At 40.3% G+C, this 25,692-nt stretch overlaps 1 protein-coding gene across 3 annotated transcripts in view; it reads right to left on the bottom strand.

The window, feature by feature from the left end:
* The window catches only part of akap9 (A kinase (PRKA) anchor protein 9), a 283,026-nt gene that overhangs the window by 69,692 nt on the left and 187,642 nt on the right, over window positions 1-25,692 (bottom strand). For all 3 annotated transcript variants that reach the window (XM_078538478.1, XM_078538479.1, XM_078538480.1), the window contains exons 28-32: window positions 23,570-23,689; window positions 21,902-22,078; window positions 20,783-20,887; window positions 18,001-18,153; window positions 7,064-7,237 (exon numbers count right to left, since the gene is read on the bottom strand). In XM_078538478.1, coding sequence (XP_078394604.1) covers window positions 7,064-7,237; window positions 18,001-18,153; window positions 20,783-20,887; window positions 21,902-22,078; window positions 23,570-23,689 — 729 coding nt within the window. The remainder of the gene's footprint in view (window positions 1-7,063; window positions 7,238-18,000; window positions 18,154-20,782; window positions 20,888-21,901; window positions 22,079-23,569; window positions 23,690-25,692) is intronic.

The following is a 25,692-nucleotide window of genomic DNA, read 5'->3' as shown; positions in this document are numbered from 1 at the left end:
TATTTTTACTGTCCCTTTTATTTCATGTGCTATAACCTTGCTCACAAGTTTGTTGTGTGGCACATTATCAAATGTCTTTTGGAAGTCCACATTTTTTGAAAAACCTTTTACTGTTGTTTTGTTTGCACTTCAGTCCCACACTCCTGACCTACGGGCACCTGGTGCGGAGGGGGGCCGGGAGGGAGGAGGACCTCCTCATGAACTTGCTTCTGGGCCTGGCCAAGTTGGCCATTAACAGATCCAGGCAGCGGGCGTCCCACCCGGCTGTCTGCCGCTCTTCCACGGCTATGTTTCCAGCCAGGTGTCCTTGGGGAGGGAGCACGCAGTGTCTGCTGACATCATCGAAGCCTTCTGTGCTCAGTGGGCACCGTGGAGACTGGGGTGTTTTATCAACCCCTTTAATCACATTTTGATTTAATGTTGGTAAGTTTCCTTTGCATTTTGAATTTTGTTTTTTGCAGTTTCCCTTTAAGGGGCTGCCTTTTACTTCCTTGATTTGTTTATTTTAGTTTATTTGTTTTGTAACAAAAGAGTTACACCAGCATTATCCTCATGAACCCTCTCTGTTACCTCTTAAAAAAAACTCTTATCAAGTTAGCTAAACACAATTTTCTATTCACAAATCCATTCAGGCTTTCCTTAATTAACCCACATTTGTCCAAGTGACAATTAATTTTGTCTTGAAGTATTGTTTCTAGAATTATTCCTACCATCGAAGTTAAACTGACTATCCTGTAGTTGCTGGGCTTATCTTTACGCCTTTGAACAAGGATATAACATTTGCAATTCTCTAGTCCTTTGGCACCACTCCCGAGTCCAAATAAGACTGAAAAACTATGGCCAATGTCTCCACAATTTCCACTCTTATTTCCCTTATACCCTTAGATACATCTCATCCTGTCCTGGTACCTTTCCACCTTTTAAGTACTCTCAACCTATCCAATACCACTACCGTATCAATTTAAAATCCTTCTAGTGTATTAATTACCTCCTCTTTCACTGTGACCTGGGTAACATCTTCTTCCTTGGTAAAGACAGATGCAAAGTATTCATTTATGAACATATGAATCAGGAGGAGTAGGCCACTCGGCCCCTCGAGCCTGCTCAATAACATTATGGCTGATCTGATTGTAAGCTCAACTCCACATTCCCATCTACCCCAGATAACCTTTCACCCTGTTGCTTATCAAGAATCTATCGAGCTCTGCCTTAACAATATTCAAAGACTGCTTCCACCACCTTTTGAGCCAGAGAGTTCCAAAGTCTCACGGCCCTCTGAGAAAAAAATTCTCCTCATCTGTCTTAAACAGACGACCACTTATTTTTCAACAGTGACCCCTAGTTCTAGATTCTCCCACTAGAGGAAACAACCTTTCCACATCCACCCTGTCAAGATACCTCAGCTTATATCTTATATGTTTCAATCAAGTCACCTCTTACTCTTCCCAGTAAATGCAAGCTTAGCCTGTCCAACCTTTCCTCATAAGATAACCTTCCCATTCCAAGTATTAGGCTAGTAAACCTTTTTAATACCTCAGCTAAGTCCTCTGCCTCCATGCATAAATTCCTTTTTCGGTCCCTAATCCCGCCTCCCCCCTCAACCCCACTCCCTTTTACCGCCCGTTTACGATTTGTATGCCAATAAAAGACTTTGGGATTCCCTTTTATGTTAGCTGCCAGTCTCATTTTCATACTCTCTTTTGATTCTCTTGCTTCTTCATTTCCCCTCTAAACCTTCTTTATTTAGCCTGGTTCTGTTATATTATCCACCTGACATCTGTCATGAGCACACTTTTCCTTCTTCATCTTAATCTCTCTCACTTTCAACATCCAGCGAGCTCTGGATTTGTTTGTCCTACCTTTCCCCTTCATGGGAATATAATTTCCTACCTTTCCCCTTCATGGGAATATAATTTGACTCTACCCGAACTATTTCTTCTTTGAAGGTAGCCCATTGTCCAGATCCTGCCAATCTTTGACTCCAATTTATTTAGCTCAGGTCTATTCTTACCCCAGTGAAGTTGGCTTTCTCCCAGTTAATTATTCTTACTCTACACAATGATCACTGTCCCCTAAACGTTCTCCTACTGACACTTGATTCACCTGACCAACCTCATTTCCAAGAACCAGGTCTAGCTGTGCCTCCTTTCTTGTTGGGCTGGAACCATACTGCTGTAGAAAATTTTCCTGAAACACTCTAGGAACTCTTGCCGCTCTCTGCCCTTTACACTACTACTATCCCAGTTTATATTCAGATAATTAAAGTTAAAATTATGGAGCATAACTATTCTATAATTCTTGCACCTCTCATAATTTCTTCACAAATTTGATCCTCTACATCCTCCCTAGTTAGTGGCCTATAGACTACACCAAACAATGTTCAATGTTCAGCATTATTCAATTTCCACGCCTTTTTATTTTCCCCATTTTGCGCCAGGGCAACATTGGGCTACTGGCTCAAATTACTCACTTTCCCTTTGGTGACCTTTGGCTTCTCAGCTTTCTTGGCTGGTGCTTTCTTGGTTGGAGCTGCAGGTTGGACAGAGTGCTTGTTTCAAAACGATCTCCTTACTGCTTCAGGTTTTGGATTTACAACTGGTTTGCGAGTATTATTGGCTGTCAGTTGATCGGTTGAAGGGGTGGAGTCGGGCTGGAGGCACAGGCTGTCATCCTAAACTGCAGGTCCACGGCTTCTCTCTGCAATTTCCAACTACTGCCACTCTGAATAACTATTGTTTACTCCTAATCTCTGCTTTCTGTCTTGAAGTCAGCTAGCAATCCATTCTATCATTTTTCTTCTGTTTCCACAAACTTTGATATATTCATATGTCTATTATGGGGCATCTTATTGGAGGTCTTTTGAAAATCCAGATCAACCACATTTACTGCATTACTCTCTCTGTTACCTCCTTAAAAGAAAATTCAAAAAGATTGATCATGCAAGATTTTTCCATTTACAATCTATGCTGACTCTTCATTATTATATTTCTCATATCTAGATGTTCTTCTATTCTCTCTTTTGGTAAGGATTCCATCATTTTCCTACCACTGACATTAAGCTGACTGGTCTATAATTTCCTGGGCATAATCTGCCCCACTTCTTCGGAATTACATTACCTATGTGCTAGTTCTCTGGCAAAGATTGACTGTTGCTTCAGAACTAGCTGTACCTGCAGTCAAGCTGTTCCAGCACAGATACGATATTAGCATCTACCTGGCAAAGTGGAAAACTGCCCAATCAATCCACTCTTGACCATCAAAATGATGGAAGGTGTCGTTTACAATAATATCAAGCACACTTCCACTGCAATAGCCTGCTCACCAATGCTCAGTTTGGGTTCCAACAGTTCCACTTGGCTCCAGATCTCATTACTTGGTCTAAACATGGACAAAGAGCTGAATTGTAGAGGTGAGGCAAGAGTGACCATCAGCGAGGAGGCAGTGGTGAAGTGGTCACTGGACCAGTAATCCAGAGACGCAGAGTAATGCTCTGGGGACCTGGGTTCGATTCCCACTACAGCAGATGGTAGAATTTGAATTCAATAAAAATTGTAAAAACCCTACTAGTTCACTAATGTCCTTTAGGAAAAGAAGTCTGCCGTCCTTACCTGGTCTGGCTTACATGCAACTCTAATGTGGTTGGCTCTTAAATGCCCTCTGAAATGGCCTACCAAGCCACTCAGCTGTATCAAACCAACAGAAAGTCAATAAAAAGGAAAGAAACCGGATGGACCACCTGGCATCAGAAACTCAGCCCTGTCAACCCATCAAAGTCCTTCTTATTAACATCTGGGGGCTTGTGCCGAAATTGGGAGAGCTATCTCACAGACTAGTCAAGCCAACAGTCATACTCACTGAATCATACCTTACAGATAATGCCCCACTGGTAGGACAGACGCAGCAGAGTGGCGGCACAGTGATAGTTGGGAGGGAGTTGCCCTGGGAGTCCTGAACATCAACTCTGGACCCATGAAGTCTCATGGCATCAGGTCAAACAAGGAAATATTCTACTGATTACCATGTACCACAACCCCATCTCAGCGTACTCCTCCATATTGATCACCACTTGAGGAAACACTGAGGGTGGCAACGGTGAGAGTGTCTATCTGCGGGGAGGCGGTGGCATAGTGGATTAGACTTCAATGTCCATCATCAATAACCTGCTCACTGGCTCTGTTTGGGTTCCACCATGGCCACTCAGCTCCTGACTTCATTACAACCTTGGTTCAAACAAGTACAAAAAAGCTGAACTCCAGAGGTAAGATGAGAGTCCTCTCAGTTCCAGGACACTGGACTTAGGATAGTGTCTTAGGCCCATCCATCTTCAGCTGCTTCATCAATGATCTTTCTTCCATCATAAGGTCAGAAATGGGGACGTTGGCTGATGATTGCACAGTGTTCAGCACCATTTGTAACTCCTCAGATACTGAAGCAGTCCATGTCCAAATGCAGCAAGACCTGGATAATATCCATGCTTAGGCTGACAAGTGGCAAGTAACATTCATGCCATACAAGAGCCAGGCGATGACCATTGTCATGAAGCTATTAATGTATATAATGTTATTGGAATTTAAAATAAAAATAGAATGTTAGTCTGTGGATGTCTTAATTGGCTTACAGCCAGTTAGTCTGGGTGCTTTGATGTATACTAGTTTTGAGGCATAGGAGAGGTAGAGTGCATTTGCATTTTTGTTGAATAAAGCATTCAAGAAGGGGAGTGAAATCTGGCACCTAGCTAGCAGAGGCCAAGCAATGTTTATATTACCAATAAAATTGGTACTATGAAAGGGGTTTTATTGTTAGAAGAGGTGGAGTTCAAAGGGGCTGGTGATACAATGAGAATTTACATTTAATGAGATGTGCTGGGTATAACCGATAGCAGTTGTGTGTGTGTAAAGCAGAGGCAATGTAAGATCAAAGCCTGTAAGCCTACCACTGTGTCTGCAAAGGAACCAAAGTGAAAGGAACCTCATTTTGAATTTGTTAGTAGAAAATGCTTTGCCTGGTGTCTGGTTAAGTCCATGGGTTGCTGTTGCCTTAATGGAGATTAGTTTAGGAATTTGTTACAAGTTATGACAGTAGTAATTTGTAACCATGTGTATATTTTTAAATTGTGTCAATGTCTCATGTATTGTGATATAAAACCTCTCGAGAACTGGTGGTCTGATTCCTGAATTCTGAGTTGCATCTCAAACATACAAAATAAAATATAGGTTATGACAGTTGTTTAAAGTTTCCCTCTGGGATTTTTAAATAACTCAGCTTTACCAACTGTTGTGTCATAACAACCATCTCCAACAAGAGATAATCTAACCATCGCCCCATGACATTCAATGGCATTACCATTGCTGAATCCCCTATCAACATCCTGGGGGTTACCAGTGACCAGAAGCTGAACTGGATTAGCCATATGAATACTATGGCTGCAAGAGCAGGTCAGAGGCTAGGAATCCTGCGGCGAGTAACTCAGTTCTTGACTCCCCAAAGCCTGACAACAATCTACAAGTCAGGAGTGTGATGGGATACTCTCCACTTGCCTGGATGAGTGCAGCTTGACACCATCCAGGACATCATCCACAAACATTCACTCACTCCATCACTGATGCACAGTAGTAGCAGTGTATATCATGTGCAAGATGCACCTCAGGAACTCACCAAGGCTTCTTAGATAGTACATTCCAAACCCACAACCGCTATCATCTAGAAGGACAACAACAGTAGACACATGGGAACACCACCATCGGGAAGCTCCCCTCCAAGCCATTCACCATCCTGACATGGAAATCTTTCGCCGTTCCTTCACTGTCACTGAGTCAAAACTCTGGAACTCGCTCCATAACAGTACTGTGGGTGTACCTACACCACATGGACTGCAGCAGTTCAAGGAGGCGGCTCATAGCCACCTTCTCAATAAATGCTGGCCTAGACAGTGACACCCACATTCCATGAATGAATAAAAAAAATCTTTGACATCAAGGCATTTGACTTGAGTGTGGCATCAAGCAAAATTAAAGTCCATAGGAATTAGGGGATGAACTGTCCACTGGTTGGAGTCATACCCAGTGCAAAGACAGATGTTTGTGGACATTAGGGACCATTTACTTCTTCCCCAGGACATAGCTGCAGGAGCACTTCAGGACAGTGTACTAGGCCCAACCATCCTCAGCTACTTCAATGACCATCCCTTTGTCAGAAGGTCAGAAGTATCAATACGTTGTGATTGTACAGTGTTCAGTTCTATTCACAACTTCTTAGATAATGAAGCAGTCCATGCTCACATGCAGCAATACCTGCCCAACATTCAGGCTTGGCTGATAAGTGACGAGTAACATTTGCAGCACATAAGTGCCGGTCTATGACCATTTCCAACAAAGAAAGTCTATTCACATCCCTTGAGGTTCAATGGCATTACCATTGTCAAATTCCCCCACCAGCAATATTGACCTGGAACAAGGACAATTAGGATAGGCAATAATACTGGGTTTGCAATGTGAATGAACAAAACCACTCACTTTCCATCCCCAAAAGGGCCAGTTTAGCATTCTCAACTTCATTACCTTTCCCTTGCTTATCTCTCTAACTTCCTAGAACCCGACAGCCACCCCAGGACTCTATATTCTTCTGACTCTAGTGTTTTGTGCATCTTCATTCCCTTCATCCCAGAATTGGCAGTTATGCCTTCACACATTGGGATTTTCGTCCCTAAAACCACTGTGTTTGGACATTTGTTGATGGCTTTCTTCAAATTGTATTTTATTTGTATTCATCACTTGTGTCACTTATCCTTTACTTTTTTCTAGACAGGAAATAACTGAAAGCACTATAAACAAAATCAGATGCTTTCTATGTATAGTTAGAATTTGTAGTGCTCAAAAGAAGGCACAAGATTTAGAGAAATCTTGCCTTGTTGAGTCTCAATTTAAAATCCAGGAATTTATTGGTTCACAGGTGAAATACAAAAATCACTAAAAGTTGGAAATGAAGATCCTTAAATATCCGTTTATCATTAGCATATATTTTGAAACAGATCATAAACATAGATGTTTTGTTTGATTTGACTGACCTTATTGTCAGGAGTGAGTTCAAGCTGCTGTTGCAACTTTACAATTTGTTCATTGAGTTTTTCTATTTCTTCATCTCTTTCCTTGAGAGTTTGAGACAAGTTTCCAGCAGATGAGTGATTACCAAATGATCCATTAGAATCAAGCATTGACACTTGCAAGCTGTTCACCTCATTCTGTCAAGTGAGGGATAGAACATAGTTTAAAAACCCTGGTGATTGAGGAGGATTAAAAAAGTTTATTCTTTTCATCTTTAAAGCAACTTCAGAGAATTGTAGCACCTACAAAAACTATATTGTGCTCAATATCCAGACGAAATGTATACTGAAGAACTTATACAAACAGAAAAAGTAAGTCAAAAATGTACTCCCATTTCTTCCAAATAAATTAAGTCCTTTATATTAAATATCAAAGACAATAATATTAAAATAAGAGATGTAATTTCAGCCAACTGGGCGAAGTCTGTTCTGCCGAAGGGTCATGAGGACTCGAGGCGTCGGCTGTTTTCTTCTCCGCCGATGCTGCCGGACCTGCTGAGTTTTTCCAGGTAGTTCTGTTTTTGTTTTGGGCGAAGTTAGGTGACTGCTTGGAAACAGCACAAGATACTCTTGCCTAGGTCATGCTGTTAGAATCATATCTCTCAAGGCTGAAGTTTTCTTTTACAAAATGGAAGGACCTGACATGGTCTGGTAATCTGGATGCTAACCTGGGATTTTTTTTTTAAAAAAGGTCATAAATTCACCTTGGAACTGTAAACAAGCAGGCCTCTTCCAAGAAATCACCTGAGCTATATGGTACTTGAGAAGGTTTGTTTAATTAAAGCGCTTTGCAGTTCAACAATGAAGCAAGCAGAGTAAAGGGAGGCAGGTAACACAGGATTCCCCTGTAGCCGCCCCCCTCTCTAACAGATATACCTTTTTGGATGCTGTTGGGAAAGACGACTTCTCAGGGGGATGCAGCAAGAGCCAAGTCGATGGCCACAGGTGGCTCTGCTGCACAAGAGGGGAGGAAGAAGAGCGGCAAAGCTATAGTGATATGGGATTCAATAGTAAGGGGATCAGACAGGTGTTTCTGCAGCCACAAAAGAGGCTCCAGGTTGGTATGTTGCCTCCCTGGTGCCAAGATCAAGGATGTCTTGGAGAGGCTGCAGGGCATTCTGAAGGGGGAGGGTGAACAGCCAGTGGTTGTGGTATATATTGGTGCTAACGACATAGGTAAAAAAAAGGAACGAGGTCCTACAAGCTGAATATAGGGAGTCAGGACGTAAATTAAAAAGTAGGACTTCAAAGGTAGTAATCTCAGGATTACTACCAGTGTCACATGCTAGCGAGAGTAGAAATAACAGGATATATCAGATGATTACGTGGCTGAAGAAATGGTGTAGGGGGAAGGGATTCAGATCCCTGGGGCATTGGGACCAGTTCTGGGGAAGGTGGGACCAGTACAAACAGGACGGATTGCATGTCCTCGGTGGGGGGGGGGGGGGGGGGGGGGGGAGAGTGTTTGCTGGTGCGGTCAGGGAGGGTTTAAACTAGAATGGCAGGGTGATGGGAGACAGAGGAAGGGGAAACAAGGATAGAAATGAAAGACAGAAAAGTTAGAAGCAGAAGTGGAAGGCAGAAAAAACAATGTCGAGAAACAAATGGGGTCATAGTGCAAAATAAAGCTAAGTTGACTAACAAGGTTAAAAAGGCAAGTCTAAAGGCATTGTATCTTAATGTGCGGAGCAGTTGCAATAAGGTAGATGAATTAACAGCACAAATAGATTTAAACTGTTATGATATAGTTGCAAATAGGGAGACATGGCTGCAGGGTGACCAAGGATGGGAACTGAACATCCAGGATTATTCAATATTTAGGAAGGACAGAGAAATAGGGAAAGGAGGTGGGGTAGCATTGTTAGTAAAGAAGGAAATCAATGCAATAGTGAGGAAGGATATTGGGCAAAAGTGGATAAAAAGATTGATCAAGAAGGGGAAAATGGAGTGTGAGAGTAAACTTGCAAGGAACATTAAAACTGACTGTAAAAGCTTCTATAAGTATGTGAAGAGAAAAAGATTAGCGAAGACAAACGTAGGCCTCTTAAAGTCAGAAATGGGGCAAATTATAATGGGGAACAAAGAAATGGCAGAAGAATTGAACACATGTTTTGGTTCTGTCTTCACAAAAGAGGACACAAATAATTTCCCAGAAATGTTAGAGAGCCAGGGATCTAGGGAGAGAGAGGAATTGAAGAAATCGATATTAGCAAAAAAAAATGGTGCTCGAGAAATTAATGGGGCTAAAGGCTGAAAAATCCCCAGGGTCTGATAATCTACATTCCAGAGTACTAAAGGAAGTGGCCCTGGAAATATTGGATGCATTGGTGGTCATCTTCCAAAATTCTATGGACTCTGGAGCAGTTCCAACAGATGGGAGGGTGGCAAATGTAACCCCACTATTTAAAAAAGGAGGGAGAGAAAAAACAGAGAATTACAGACCAGTTAGCCTATCAGTACTGGGGAAAATGCTACAGTCTATTATAAAAGGCGTGGTAACAGAGCACTTGGAAAGCATTAATGGGGATTAGACAAAGTCAGCATGGGTTTATGAAAGGGAAATTATGCTTAACTAATCTACTGGAGTTTTTTGAAGATGTAACTAGTAGAATAGATAAGGGAGAACCAGTGGATGTGGTGTATTTGGATTTCAAAAAGCTTTTGCTAAGGTCCCACATAAGAGGCTAGTGGGCAAAATTAAAACACATGAGATTGGGGGTAATATACTGGCATGGATTGAGAATTGATTGACAGACCGGATGACTGGCGGTGTACCGCAGGGATCAGTGCTTGGGTCCCAGCTATTCATGATATATATAAACCTGGATGAGAGAACCAAACGCAATATTTCCAACTTTGCTGACGACACAAAACTGGGCAGGGTTGTGAGTTGTGAGGAGGATGCAAGGAGGCTTCAGGGTGATTTGGACAAGTTGTGTGTGTGGGCAAACACATGGCAGATGCAGTATAACATGGATAAATGTGAAGTCATATGCTTCGGTGTGAAGAACAGAAAGGCAGAGTATTATTTAAATTGTGATATATTGAGAAAAGTGGGTGTACAGAGGGACCTGGGTGTCCTTGTACACCAGTCAATGTAAGTAAATAGGCAGGTGCAGCAAGCAATTAGGAAGGCAAATGGTATGTTGGCCTTCATTGCAAGAGGATTTGAGTTCAGAGGTAAGGATGTTTTACTGCAGTTACACAGGGCCTTGGTGAGACCACACCTGAGTAGTGTGTGCAGTTTTGGTCTCCCTGCCTAAGGAAGGATATACTTGCCATAGAGGGAGTGCAGCAAAGGTTCACTAGGCCGATACCAGGGATAAGGAGAGATTAGTTTGACTGGGCCTGTATTCACTAGAGTTTAGAAGAATGAGAGGGGATCTGATTGAAACATAAAATTCTAACAGGGCTAGACAGACTGGATGCAGGGAGGATGTTTCCCTGGGTGGGGAGTCTAGAACCAGGGGCTGCAGTCTGAGGATACGGCCATTTAGGACTCAGATAAGGAAAAGTTTCTTCACTCAGAGGGTGGTCAGCCTGTGGAATTCTCTACCACAGAAGGCTGTGGAGGTCGGGTCACTGAGTATATTCAAGAAAGAAATTGATAAATTTTTGGATATTAGAGGCATCGAGGGGTATGGAGAGAAAGCTGAGATATGGCGTTGAGATAGAGGATCAGCCATGATCATATTGAATGATGGAGCAGGCTCGAAGGGCCGAATGGCTACTCCTGCTTCTAGTTTCTATGAAAAGTTGGGAGACAAAAAGGCAATCACATGGCACGGGAAAAGAACTTAAGTTGTGAACCTGCTTGTTTGGAAGGCAGTCTTATTGGAGAATAAGCTGAGGAAAGAAGGCTATCTTGACTCTCTCTACGTTGCCTAAAATTGTGTGTGGCTATCAATCTGTAGCCAGAGAACCTTCATCTGAGTGTAACCAGTCTGCATTTGGACCTGCAAAGCTGAGACCAGTGGTGGGAACGTCCAGGCATCCACTGGGACCAGCGGCCTGTCTGCACACAAGAGAACTCCAGGTTGACAGTGTTGAGACCCTGCGGACTTTATCCTTGATCTTATAATGCCCATCTTCCAAAACCCATCTCTGCAGAGAGACTCTGTTTGTACTTTTTTGTCCTTGAGCGTGCTGGGGGAATTCTTTAGGAAGAGATGGATAGTTATACTTCCAGATTATCATTGTGCATCAACCAGTACTTGCAACTTGTTAAAGGAAGTTTTGTTTTAAAATAAATTAATCATTCTGAGTTATTGAAGGAAGTTTGGTCAGAGTCTCTTTTCTTCTGGGTACCAGAGGTATTGGTACACAATTGGCCATTTTGATGAGAAAATTAAACATTTAAATTAATGGTACAGCCTGCAGAGTAATGATCTTGATAATTCGGGGACTCTTCCCATCCTGGTCGTAACATTGCCTTTAGGAATTTTTTGTTACATCCTATGAGATGTTATATTTACAGCTGTCTGTTCTAATAAAAGCTGTTTCTGACTGGTACCAGGTCTTTGCAATGAACTTTGGTTATTAGGTTTTTTTTATTTGTTTATTCCGATGGGGGCATTGCTGGCTAGGCTTGTTCAGAGGGCATTTTAGAGTCAACCACATTTCTGTGGGTCACCGGGTAAGGGCAGCAGATCTCCTTCCCTCCTCCCCTATAGATCTCCTTCCCTATAGGACATCAGTGATACAATCGGCAATGGTTTCATGGTCCCATGGTTTTTATTGAATTCAAATTTCACCATCTGTCGTGGCGGGATTCGTACCCGGGAATATTAGTCCAGTGACAATACCACTATGCCACCACATCCCCTATGTCTATTAGCATAAAGGGGAATCTTTAAGTCTCTTTAAGGGTAGTAAGAGGTGGGGTGGAGCCAATTAAGGGTCAGGCAGGGGATCCATGCATGGAGGCAGGGGGCATGATTGAGGTGCTTAATGATATTTTGCATCTGCTTTTAATCAAGGAAAATGAATGTTGTCAGAGACATAGTGAAGGAGGTGGTAACTGACATAATAGAGGGGCAAAAATTGATGAAAAGGAAATATTAGAAACAGCAGTTGTACTTAAAAGCTGATAAGTCATCAGGATTGAATGGGGTGCATCTGAAGATGCTGAGGGAAGGGCAGAAATTGCGGAGGCACTGGACATTAGCTTCTAATCCTCCTTAGATACAAGGGTGATGCCAGAGCACTGGGGAATTGCAAATGTTACTGGTGTACAGATAAACCTAGTCAGTTTAACTTCGGTGGTGGGAAAGCTTTTAGAAATGATGATCTGAAACAAAATTTAATAGTCATTCAGCGAAGGGTGGATTAATTAATGAAGTTCAGCAGGATTTGTTAAAGGCAAATAACTTGATTTGAGTTTTTCATGAGGTAACAGAGTGGGTTGATGTGGTGTATATGAACTTCTAAAAAGCTTTTGATAAAATGCTACACAATAGGCTTGTGAGCAAAGTTGAGGCTCATGGAATAAAAGGAAAAGTGGTGACATCAATAACAAAGTTTGCTGAGTGACAGGAAACAGGGTAGTGGTAACCAGTTGTTTTTCAGACTAGAGGAAGCTATATAGCGGTGTTCCCCATGATCAGTACTAGGGCCACTGCTTTTCTTCATAAATATTAATGACTCAGACACGAGTACAGGGCACAATCTCAAGATTCACAGATGACACAAAACTTGGAAGGATTGTAATCTCTGAGGAGGATAGTAATAGAACAAGAGGATACAGGCATGCTCGTAGAGTGGGTGAACACGTGGCAGATAAAATTTAATGCAGAGAAATGTCAAGTAATACATATTGGTTGGCAGAACGAGGAGACAATATAAAATAAAGGTACAATTCTGAAGAGGATGCAGGATCATAGAGCCCTGGGTGTATATATGCACAAATTATTGAAGGTGGCAAGGCAACTTGAGAAAGGGGCTAAACAGGCAAATGGAATCCTGGACTTTATAACTTGAGACACAGAATACAAAAGTAAGGACACTGGTTCAGTCTCATCCCAATTAGTCTATCCAATTCTAAATCCCACACTTTAAGAAGGATGTGAAGGCTTTACATAGATGGCAGAAAAGATTTCCAGAGATGAGTTACTTCAATAACAAGGATAGATTGGAGAAGCTGGGGCTGTCCTTTTAAGAGAAAAGGTTGAGAGGAGATCTGATAGATGTGTTCAAATTCTTGAGGACTCTAGACAGAGTAGATAGGAAGAAACTGTTCCCATTGGCGGAAGAATTGAGACCAGGGGGCACAATTCAAGTTGAGTGGCAAAAGAACCAACGACTACATGAGAAGCTTTTTTTTTTACACACAGCATATGGCTAGGATCTGGGATGCACTGCCTGAGTGTGATGAATACAAAGTTAATTGTGGCTTTCAAGAGGGAATTAGATAAGCACATGAAGAGAAAAAATCTGCAGCATTAAGGAGAAAGAGTGGGGGAATGGGTCTTGCTGAATTCTTCTTGCAGAGAGCTGGCATGGACTCAGTGGGCTGAATGGCCTCTCTTTCTGTGCTGTAACAGTTCTATAATTAATTAATTAAGAACCTATTCATTTGACCAAAACCAAGGTCTTAATGTCTGCATGACCTGGAGATAGAAGAGCAGTTCTTTATGAGGATGATCCCAAAAGCCACTTTGACCTTTGGGAAACAAACCTTTGATCTCCTAGTAATCAGGTGAGATGGATGTATTGAATGCCTCTTGTTAGGTTACAAGCTTCACAGGTTTTATATTCATCTATGCTTCTTGAGTATTCATTCAAGAAAAGATTCTGTACTTTAAATTCTAATATTACACTTCCGCTAAGCAGATTAATGTATTACACTTAGCCAATGTTTGTTTTGTGAAGCTGTCAGTCATTAACATCAAATAGTTATTAATGTCACCATCTATGTTCATGACATTATATAAATGCAAGCTGGTGCTGATGATTGGTAACTTTATTCTGCAGAGACAAAAGCTCTGGCTATAAAAAATTTAGTCGCAACCAATTTGTTCTTTGGCCCAGGAAAACTAGAGGCTTCAGGCAGTGACTTCTGTCTTCCAACAGGCAGATCAGTGTTGGCATGACTGAAATGCCCTTGAAGGCACAATGTAGCTGGCAAGTCTCATGAATGACCACACCCCTTGAATTTGGGATGGACCTCCCAACTGCAGGCTTAGGGGCTCCACCTCGCTTTTGTCAGTGGTACGTGCCTTCATAAATCTGTTATTCTAACAATGAAATGTCAACTGCTAAATGGCACATGTTTATTGTAGAACAAAGGCACCGCTACATGATAAGCATGTACTTTGTACTAGAACTCAATAATTACTTTTCTTCAATTTATCAATATAAAACTAGCAATTCTTCAATGTCAAAGATACAAGACTTATCCATGGAGGCCATGATAGTAATCAGTCAACAACATCAACAACTTGCACTTATAGGGCACCTTAATATTGTGAAAGTTTCCAGAGACAGGCATGATAACTAAGCAGGACATAGTATTGAGTAAGATGAATGTGGCACAGAGATGCTTGAGCTGCAGATCCAATTTATGAAACTCGCATTTACTCAGCAGCCTTGCATTTCTTTAGAGCACTGTTGTTTACTTGACATTAATAAATTTAGGCAAATAAAAAGGAAAAATCTGCAAATCCTGGAAATATGAAATAACAAAAATGTTGGAAATACCCAGCTGACCAACCAACAACTTGTGTTTACATAGTCCCTCTAACATTGAAAAGTTTTCCAAGGCACTTCAGAGATATAGGAAAATGACCAGGTCAAACAACAAGAAAATAGGAAGCTAATGTAAAACCTAAGAGGTGGGTTTTAAGGGGGATTATAAAGCAGGAGGGAGAAGTGAAGAGGTTTAGTATGGGAATTTCAGAGAGTAGGGCTCAGGCAATAATAAGGGGAGGGGGAGGAGAAGGGGGAGGTGACTGTATAGGGGTGGAGACATACAAGAGGCCACTCATAAGAATGACGAGTTTTGGGGTCAAGGAGGTTAGAGTTAGGACAAGATTAGGCCATGAGTGTTTTAAACAAAAACATGTAGATTTTCAAATTTGAGGCATTGGGGAACAAGGACCCAATATTGGTCAGCAAGGACAGGGGTGATCAGGATAAGACACAGGTGACAGTGTTTTGAATGAACTGAAGCTTACCGGGGGCGGAGGAGAAAGCAAAAGGGAAACTCAAGTCTGGATGTGACAATGGCATTTTTTAGGGTAACAGTGGCATATTAGCTTAGGTAGGGATGAAGGTGACTGAAGCTACAGGAATAGAAATAAGTGGTCTTTGTGATGGGAGAAGAATGGGGCTAGCAGCTCTGAAGTTGAAAATGAGGCAAAATTTGATGTCATTTTGGCCAGGTACAGGACAGCATTGTAGAGAGGGTTTGGAATTTTTGTCAGTGTCTGATGGCAACAGCTCTGGTCTTCCAAAGTTAAGGATAATTTAACATTAGCATTTTGATTGCACAGGGACAGATGAAGGGTCAATAAAGGTGGAAGGGAAGTAGAGCTTGGGGCCATCAGCATAAATGTGAAAGCTGATACCAAATCTGCAATGATGGTGCCAGGGGATGATTGAGGGACTCTCTGGGAACTCATGAGGTGACTGTGCGAGGGGTGAGTAGAAATTCCCTGACCACAATTGACTATCCAAAAATAAATCAAGCATAGACAGTCCATATAATTGAGAAAAAAATATAAGTTTACATGTTTAAATTTTAACCTGCTCCCTTTTATCTTTTTAGAGAAGGATCTACTTTATATTTCCAACATTCTGTTCTTCTACTGCAATTTTGTGAGTAGAGTGTTCCTTTTTCACCCCCTCTGACAATCAAACTAAATGGAATGCTAGTTACAAATATTAACAAGGTAGTACCATTTTATATCACATGTTGGACAAGTTGGAAAAGAGCTCAAGTTTTCTCAAAGATTATAATGAACAGTGTTCCAACATTGCTATCTTTGTTTTATATTATTTTGTTTGAAACTAATGAGCTTTAAACATTTTAAGGAACAAGCAATACCTTTGTAACACAAAAGTAACCTTTATAAAATGGCTTCCCCAAATGCTTCTTCATTACTCATTAAAGCATATTAAAATAGAAGAACTCAACATCATCTTTTAAAATAAGCAGAGCTATAACTTATATTTATGTAATGCTTTTAAAGTAATAAAACATACCAAGATGCCTCACAGAGGCATCATAAAACAAAATATGATACCCAGCTACAAATGAGATATTAGTGGAGATGGGCAAAAGCTTGGTCAAAGAGATAGGTTTGAAAGAGTGTCTTAAAGGAAGAAAATGAGATAGAGAGGGGGAGAGTTTTAAGGAGCGAATTCCGGAGCTTAGGGCCTAAATAGCTGAAAGCATGGCCATCAGTGGTGGAACATTAAAATCAGGGATGCCCAAGAGACTAGAATTAGATGAGCACAGATATCTTTTGAGAATTGTAGGGCTGGAGGAGATTCCAAAGAAAAGGATAGTCCAGGCGATGTAGGGATTTGAAAACAAGGAAGAATCACAGAATTGTTATGGCGCAGATGGCGAGTTAGAATTTTAAAATTGAGGCATTGTTTAACTGGAAGCCAGTGAAGGTCAGCAAGCACAGGGTTGATGGGTGAATGGGAATTGGTGCAATTTAGGACATAAGTAGCAGAGTTTGGATGACCTCGTTTAGAAAGGGTAAAAATGTGGAAGGCCGGCCAGGAATGCAATTGAATAATCTAGTCTGCAGGTAAGAAAGGTATGGATGAGGGTTCTGGCAATATATGAGTTGAGGCAGGGCAGAGTTGAACAATGTCACAGAGGTGGGAATAGGCGGTCTTAGTGATGGTGCAGATATGTGGCTAAAAGTTCATCTTAGGATCAAATGTGGCACTGAGGTTGCGAATAGTCTGGTTCATCCTTAGTCAGTTGCTAGGGAGATGGATGGAGTCAGTGGTGAGGAAGCTGAGTTTTTAAATAGTAACTGAAGATAAAGGCTTCTATCTTTCTGATATTTAGTTGGGGGAAACTTCTGCTTATCCTGGACTGATGTTGGATAAGCAGTCTGACAATTTAGAGATGGTGCAGAGGTCAAGAGAGGTGGTGATGAGATAGAGCTTGGTGTAGCATCAGTGTAGCTGTGGAAACGTGTTTTTGAATTATGTCACCAATGGGTAGCATGTCGATGAGGAATAGGAGGGGGCCAAAGATAGATCTTTGTGTCACACTAGAGGTAACTGTGCAGAAATGGTGATTCATTGGCTACGGTCAGATAGATAAGGATGGAACGAGATGAATGCAGTGTTACTCAGCTGGACAATGGTGGAGACACGTTGGACGAGGACAACTGTGACAAAGACTGGAGGCAGGTTGAGAAGAACGAGGAGGGATAGTGTGGCTTGTCACAGTCGAGGAAGATATCATTTGTGACTCTGCTAAGAGCACTTCTGGTACTGTGGATGCGGCAGAAACCTGATTGGTGGGATTCAAACATGGTCATCAGTGAAATTTGGGCACCAGTTTGGGAGGTGACAACACATTCAAGGACTTTGGAGAGGTAAAGGAAGTTGGATATGGGGTGTTAGTTTGCAAGGATGGAGGGGCCAAGTAGACATATTATTGTTTCCTAAATTATAATGCACAGATCCTGAACTCAAAAGGAGGCTACTACAATTTTTCAGGTAGGGCTCATAAAATTATCCTGAAAATGTTGGTATTTTGCAATATTGAATTAAAAATTAATCTCTTAAAGGCTATGCAAGTTCAAATAATATCTGGCAGTTGAATGCATTTCTAAAGTTTAAGACTGAGGCTGGACCCTCAGCTAATAAAAATGGAAGAGGCAGCCTTGAACTATATGAGTAGTTGCACGTTGCAAGTAAGCACTTACCTCAAGTTGTTTGTTTTCTAGCTGAATCTCCTGCAGCTGGGTGGCAGCTTCTTTCCTCTGAATTTCTAACTGCATGTGCAACTGCTGAACTTCTTCATTCTTATTTAATAGCTCTTCCCTAAACTGCTCCAACTGTTCTTCCAAGTTTGTGATCTGTAATCAAACAAAATTCAAGCAAATGTTATAGAACTGGTGACTTACCAATTCTGCACAATTTTTGTCAGAAGTGTAATGGATTTTAGCTACAAATGTCATGTGCTCATTGCTAAAATTCCATCAACGGACAACTTTTAATTATATAAGAACAAAGAAATGTACATTCAGGAAGTATGTATGCCTTATATAGTACTCCTCAAATCAGCTAGACCTGACAAGAGTAGTTTATAGGTTCAAGAAGGGAGTGGGAAGGAAAATAGGTAGAAAGAAGTTAAGGGGCCAGACTAAAAAAAAGGTTGAAGTGAATTTCATAGTTGTTGGAAGCATGGAGGGAAGGGCAAGGCAGGGGATTATAGGAAGGTGCTCCAGAGGGTTGGGGTACAATGGTGAATGGTAAAATGAACAGTACAAGTCCAATGCAAGAGAAGCAAATGTTGTGAGCAAGCAAATAGGACTGAAGGGAGCCACTGGGGCAAGATTGGACAAGTTCATGCAAGTATTTGATAGCAAAAGTAAGGATTCCAAAATTGACCTTTAGGAGAAAAGGTAGTATAATTAAATGCAACCTAAATATATCTCAAGTTCTTAAAATATTTAGAAATAACCTCTAGTAATGGTAATCCTATTGAGTAACTTTTAATATTTTTCTGGTTTACTTTTTCAGGTCACAAAAAAATCTGCAATCTGTAAACAACGAATTTGGACAGGTGTGCACCGGTGGTTTTAATCCACATGAGCTTCCTTACATTCTAATTACCTCTTCCCACCATCTTCAAATAAGTATCATGTCTCCCCTTAAATATATCAAGTCTTCCAAGTCAAATAATTCATGAAATGTAGATGCAAAAAATACATAAAACAAGATTATAGATCAATATTAAATAATGAAATCCTATTGATGAATGGCTGCGGAAAGGTGAATGGTAGCTTTCCATTGATCCTCTAGTTCTGTCTTGTGCAGTTATTTTTTAGATGGTGACTCAATGCTTGCTCCCTCAATATGGATGGTCTTAATTTTACTGTGACTGTGAAGTAATGTGTGGTCCAAGGAAAGACACTGCTGCTGGCAGAATGTTTGATGTGCACAGACTTAAATGTCACAAAACTTAAATGCGGGGAACCAATATCATGGCTGCACATTAGAAAATAACATTTTAATACAGCTGAGCTGATTACAGAATTTTTCACTCAATTACATCACACAAGGATATATCTTGGGACAGTGTAGAGTAGCAAGGTCTAAAATAGGAAAAGCATTGGATTCCTGGTTTATAGGAATATCAGTATGCCTATGATCTTCCCAATTCAATACGATACATTTCATAGTGTGGAATAAAACTAGGAATAGGATTTTAAAAAAAAGTATCTAGAACAATGAAAATCCATTATGAACCACAGTAACAGTAAAAATAGGATGGCCCACATTTGTTCGCTACTTACTACTGTTGACATATCACATGGACACGCATTTTCCATAAAATAGGTGTTCTTCAAGACAGATCCTTCCAAATTGGACCAAAATCATTATTGCAGTATTTCTCTGAATTTTGACCCATATCAGATTAAGATTTTCAATTTACTGTTGATCTCCAACTCCACGTTTCAGCATACAAAAGCATAGAGGAAACAAGCAAATGTTGTCTTTGCAGAGGAGAGTGGCAATTTCCCCTTTTTTAAATTCTGATTTTCCAAGACCTATGTTTACTCCTTCTTTACATCTCTAGCAAATTTCTCTTACAATTTTCTTTCTCCATGTGGAAAAGATACTGAATGAAATAGTCAAGTCCACAAATTTGCTCCTCCCCACACTGATAGTTAACATCAGTTACAGCCTAAGTGATTCTGTGCTCTGATTTTTTTTCCCATCTCTACAGAGATATTAATGCCTCATTTCAATAAATCTCAGGTCAAGCACCAAGTTGAGCAGAACTCAAAACCTCTGTCAAACTTAAACTTATACCTGCTCCACAGCTACCAAGTAAAGAGACTCGCAAGAGAAATTAAATATAGAAAAGTGATGAAGACATATCTTTATAGGAAGCAAACAAGTCACTCAAGCTAAAATAGTGCAAGAGGAGACCAAATTACCCTTTTAAAGAAGAAAGAAATGTTACAAAAGTTCCACATCACGTTTTCTAGTATGTAAGGAAAATCATATTTGTTTCTGTATAATGTAAAAATGCATTCAAGCTGTGGAATAAATTAGTTCTGCACTATAGATGGTAAATTCAACGGTCAATTAAAAACAGAAATTACTGGAAATGCTCAGCAGCTCAGGCAGCATCCCAGGGGAGAGAAACAAAGCTAATAATTTCAAATCTATGTTTCATCAATTGAATATTTTCAGCATTTTCTCTTTTTTATTTGATTTTCAGCTTCTGCTTTTCTGTCAAAAGTTAGTTATGTATTTTCTCACTCATACAAAAAAAATGACATCAATATTTTCGTTGTTTGAATGTACAGATAATACACAGCAGGAAGCAGTGAATTAAGAGAACAACATAACTCAGAAGCATGATCACATCAGTTCCTGCAAAGAGATGTATCCAAATGATGAATGTCTGGTTTAAAATGTCACATTGGTTAAAAAATTTTTTAAATGTTATTTTTTTAAAGATGAATTTACCTCCTTCTCTTTTCGCTCTAAAGCATCACGTTCTGCTTGCAGCTGTGTCTCAAGCACACTATCCCCTTGGATTTCGAGGGTAAACTGTGATTTTCTTTCTTCAGCCTTTTCAATTATAATAGGAGATTAGAAAATATCTGGTTACTAGAGATTAGTGATATTTGCATAGTAACATGGTCTCTCAGTATCATTTTCAGCCAGAAGACCTTCAGTTTATCTAACTCACCTGTTCACAGTATTCTTTTAGTGTATCTCTAATGAGGCTAGTCAAGTATCAGCCTAGGTTTTTCTTGAAACTCATTAATCCGTTCACAGATTTTGCACATTTTAAGTTTTTAAAAAAAAATCTATTCTATTTTCTTTTGCTATTCTCAATTTGTAAATATGACCACTTGCAATAAAATTCTGCATACGGTTAAGTCTTTCTTGGACCCCTTTTGTCCAAACCTTTCATAATGTTAAGCACTTCGATCACATACCCTTTTACTCTTCTTTATCATAGAGAAAATACGCAGATTAGTCAATGTTTCCTCAGAGGTTATCCCTCAAGTGCTGCAATCAATTATGTAGTCTTTCTCTGCATTGCCTCCAATAACTAAATATCCTTTCTAAAATAGGTAAACTGAAATTGCACATAGTTTTCCAGGACCAAATGCACTTTGAAAATAACTTCTCTTGATTCATATATTATACTGCTTAATGTTCCAAAATTATCACATTTTATTACATGTTGCCAACAATCAAAATTATTAGAAATTCAATTAAAATTGGTCCCCTTCCTAAAATATATATATCTATAATTAACTTCATGGCCTGAGTTACCAAAGGTACTGGTGCACTTAATTCATACATTTAAAAAAAAATCTTTGTTCTTCCATTCTATTTGTCTTTAGCCAGTCTAAGCCAACAAGAGGTGTGCTGCACAAGACATCTAGAGACACAGACTTTGACACTATAATGTACTTCATGTAGAGACCTGTCTTAGTACCTGAAAAACTAGAAAACTGACCACAATGTAAGGCGGAATTCGGGCCCATAATACCTTCTGGGTTTCTGCCAGCAGAGCTACTAGACCATCCCCATATACTCTGCACTTAGCTCAGCAGTCAAAATAATTACCTTTTGTAAAGGATAAGTGGTACTGATCAATGCCTGTTCGAGCTCCCTTACTCTGTTTTCCATTTTCTCAATTTCTTCATTTCGTTCTTGTACATCTCTCTGAAGCTGTTCTTTGGCAAGCAGAAGTTCACTGCACCGGTCAGTCTTGTCTTTCAACTGATCTGCCAGATTTTCCATCTGCCAAGGACATGTAGGCAAATTGGGGAGACTGTTAGTTTATTATCTTAGTTTGGTAAAGCTAGAACGACGGGGAAAAGAATCAGCTATGAATTTTAGAGCACTCTTAGTTAAATCATAGATGAATTACTTTTTTTTTTAAAAGAACCTAAAAGTTCCTTTAAAAAATAGAAGTGGTTGATAGATCACAGTGTTGTAAAAAGCAACCAGATAATTAAGCTTTTGACCCAGAATTTCCTGTATGTGATCTGTGACTCATGTTGTAAATTGCGCCATTTCCTGCCCCATTCTTACCGTTGAGAACTTACTCCAAAATTTCCTGGACAGAACATTTGAATGTAATAGAATGAAAGTATAGGCACATCAGAAATAGAACAGCCCATGGCTTACAGCATCAATTAAGCAGAATAATATTGCATGACCTATGCCAGAGAGTTCTGAATTTCAGTCTTCCACAATGCTGAATTTGATCATTTGCAGAAAATTGTTGACTTATAAATACACTAAGTAGCTATAATAAGTTTTTAGGAATATAGCCACACTTTCTCAAAACCAACAGTTTTGGGACCCAAGCCATACCAGATTTTGGATTTTGCCAAATCTCAGGTCAGGTGCTTTGGGCAGCGGTCACCCTACCAAATCCAGGGTCTCTTGGAGCATGGCAATAGAATGGTGCACAAGTGGCGAAGGGGATAACAAGTCCAGCACCATGCAGTACCTAGCTGAATTGTCCAGGTAAGTTCATTTTAATTGAGTAAAATAAAAATAAAATTGATGCATGGCACATTCTAACCATGTCCAGCTTTTGGACAACTCTGGTTTTTAGACAGCCTGTTTTGAGAGTGTGTCCTTGTATACCAAAGTACCATTTGTCCCTGGATTTAGACGATGACATAAGCAACTTAAACTATCTACAAAGTCTCAGCTTAAACAAACGGGGAGGGGATGGAAAAATAGCAAAATTGTGCTTCATTCTGCATGCTTCTCAGGCACATGGGGCACAAAGTCCAATTTTGGGACTTTGGCTAGACACAGTCATCTTATCTGTATGACTCCGGCAAGATATCCAGTGTCAAACTAAGGTAGAAATATGGTTTGGAAGTTGGTTTTTCATTCATGCACAAAATGTGGGTGTTACTGGCAAAGTCAGCAGTTACTGCACATCCCATTTGCCCTCGAAGGTGATGGTGAGGTACCTTCTTGACAATTGAGTAGCTTACTGAGCCATTTCAGAGGACTGGTAAGAGTCAAACACATTAGTTAGTTGAATCACTTGAAATTTTCATGATATAAATAAGAACCATGTATGGATATAAAGAACAATCAATGGTGCTTGATTTCCTTATCTTTGGAATGAAGGTGGATGATATTTTGTGGGAGGTGGGGAATAGCAGAATGAGACTGTCAAATATGTCAGCATCAATACAGTGGAGATTTCCCATTACACTTAATGTATATCAAATTTGCATTTTTTTTTAGTAAACATGTTACCTCTCTATTTCTTTGGTCAGTGATAGGTTGGAGCCTTTGTGGAGCTTTCAGTTGTTGCTCCAATTTCAGTATCTCTTGCTGAAATACATCTCTCTCCTGTTCACGGTCTACTGCCTGTTCCTGTATGGAAACAATAATGCAACCATAAGAATTTGCAGCATTTCTGTATGTATTTAATTAAATAACCTATTCAGGTACACATTTTTATTGCATTTAGCATCTAAATAGAGATACATATTGCATTACAATGTAGAGTTTTGTGCATCACTAATTTAAGATTTTGTTGACTGCATACAGAAAAAAAATGATTGTAGTTTTTGATATAAATAGATTAGTAGAGTTAAGGAGTCATGGTGTGTATGTGTTTACTTGCATTAATGTGTGTACGGATGAAGTGAAAAGGATATATGAAAGGGTGTGGTCAGAGTTTTGCTGAAATCGATAGAAATAGAATGGTGGAAATTAATATACAGCATTGATTTAGCTGATAGCTACTGTACTGTCAGTTTGCTTTCAATTTTAAATTTGTTATTTATCAAAAAAAATGAACAATCAAAAGACATGGTTTTCATAGTGATGTAGTTCTAACGTCAACTACCAAACTCTAAATATACAGCATTAATTGCAACTTTCTCCACATCGAACCAAGGTTACAAATAATAAATCTGTTATAGATAGAGGCCAAAAATTCACTATGCTTTTTTAAAATTCATTCATGGGGTGTGGGCGTCACTGGCTCGGGCAGCATTTATTGCCCATCCCTGAGAAGATGGTGGTGAGCTGCCTTCTTGAACCGCTGCATCCATGTGGTGCAGCTACACCCACAGTGCTGTTAGGAGGGACTTCCAGGGTTTTGACCCAGCGACAGTGAAGGAACGGTGATATATTTCCAAGACAGGATGATGCAAACAAAATATTATGGCTAATTTCCTTTCATCAATCAATTATGGGAAGCAAGTCAGGCTGACTTTGATCTGATATTTTCATGACATTTTACATGCTGAATGTCACACGGTGGAATCGAGGATAGGTCGCAGATCAAACATTTTTAAAACAAGGAATCTTTCTGTGATAAAAGCAAAAAACTGCGGATACTGGGAATCCAAAACAAAAACAAAATACCTGGAAAAACTCAGCAGGTCTGGCAGCATCTGCGGAGGGGAACACAGTTAACGTTTTGAGTCCGAATGACCCTTCAACAGAACTAAGTAAAAATAGAAGAGAGGTGAAATATAAGCTGGTTTAAGGTTGTGGGGGGAGGTGGGACAAGTAGAGCTGGATAAAGGGCCAGTGATAGGAATGGAAATAGGTGGGAAAAGAAAAATCTATATAAATTATTGGGAAAAAGGGGGCGGGGGGGAGATCGGAAAGGGGGTGGGGATGGAGGAGAGAGTTCATGATCTAAAATTGTTGAACTCAATATTCAGACCGGAAGGCTGTAAAGTAACGGAAATAGGTGGAAAAAGAAAAATCTATATAAATTAAATGGAAATAGGTGGGAAAAGAAAAATCTATATAAATTATGGGATTGTTTCCTCCGGGACACCCTGGTCCACTCCTCCATCACCCCGTACACCTCAACCCCCTCCCATGGCACCTTCCCATGCAACCGCAGAAAGTGCAACACCTGCCCCTTTACTTCCCCTCTCCTCACCGTCCAAGGTCCCAAACACTCCTTTCAAGTGAAGCAGCATTTCACTTGCACTTCTCTCAATTTAGTCTACTGCATTCATTGCTCCCAATGCGGTTTCCTCTACATTGGAGAGACCAAACGCAGACTGGGTGACCGCTTTGCAGAACACCTTCGGTCTGTCCGCAAGCATTACCCAGACCTCCCTGTCGCTTGCCATTTCAACACTCCACCCTGCTCTCATGCCCACATGTCCATCCTTGGCCTGCTGCATTGTTCCAGTGAAGCTCAACGCAAACTGGAGGAACAGCACCTCATCTTCCGACTAGGCACTTTACAGCCTTTCGGTCTGAATATTGAGTTCAACAATTTTAGATCACGAACTCTCTCCTCCATCCCCACCCCCTTTCCGATCCCCTCCCCCTTTTTTTTCCAATAATTTATATATATTTTTCTTTTCCCACCTATTTCCATTCCTATCACTGGCCCTTTA

This window comes from Cetorhinus maximus, chromosome 3 (genome assembly GCF_964194155.1).
Source record: "Cetorhinus maximus chromosome 3, sCetMax3.hap1.1, whole genome shotgun sequence".
Lineage (NCBI taxonomy): Eukaryota > Metazoa > Chordata > Chondrichthyes > Lamniformes > Cetorhinidae > Cetorhinus > Cetorhinus maximus.
This window is presented reverse-complemented; position numbering and strand designations above follow the sequence as displayed.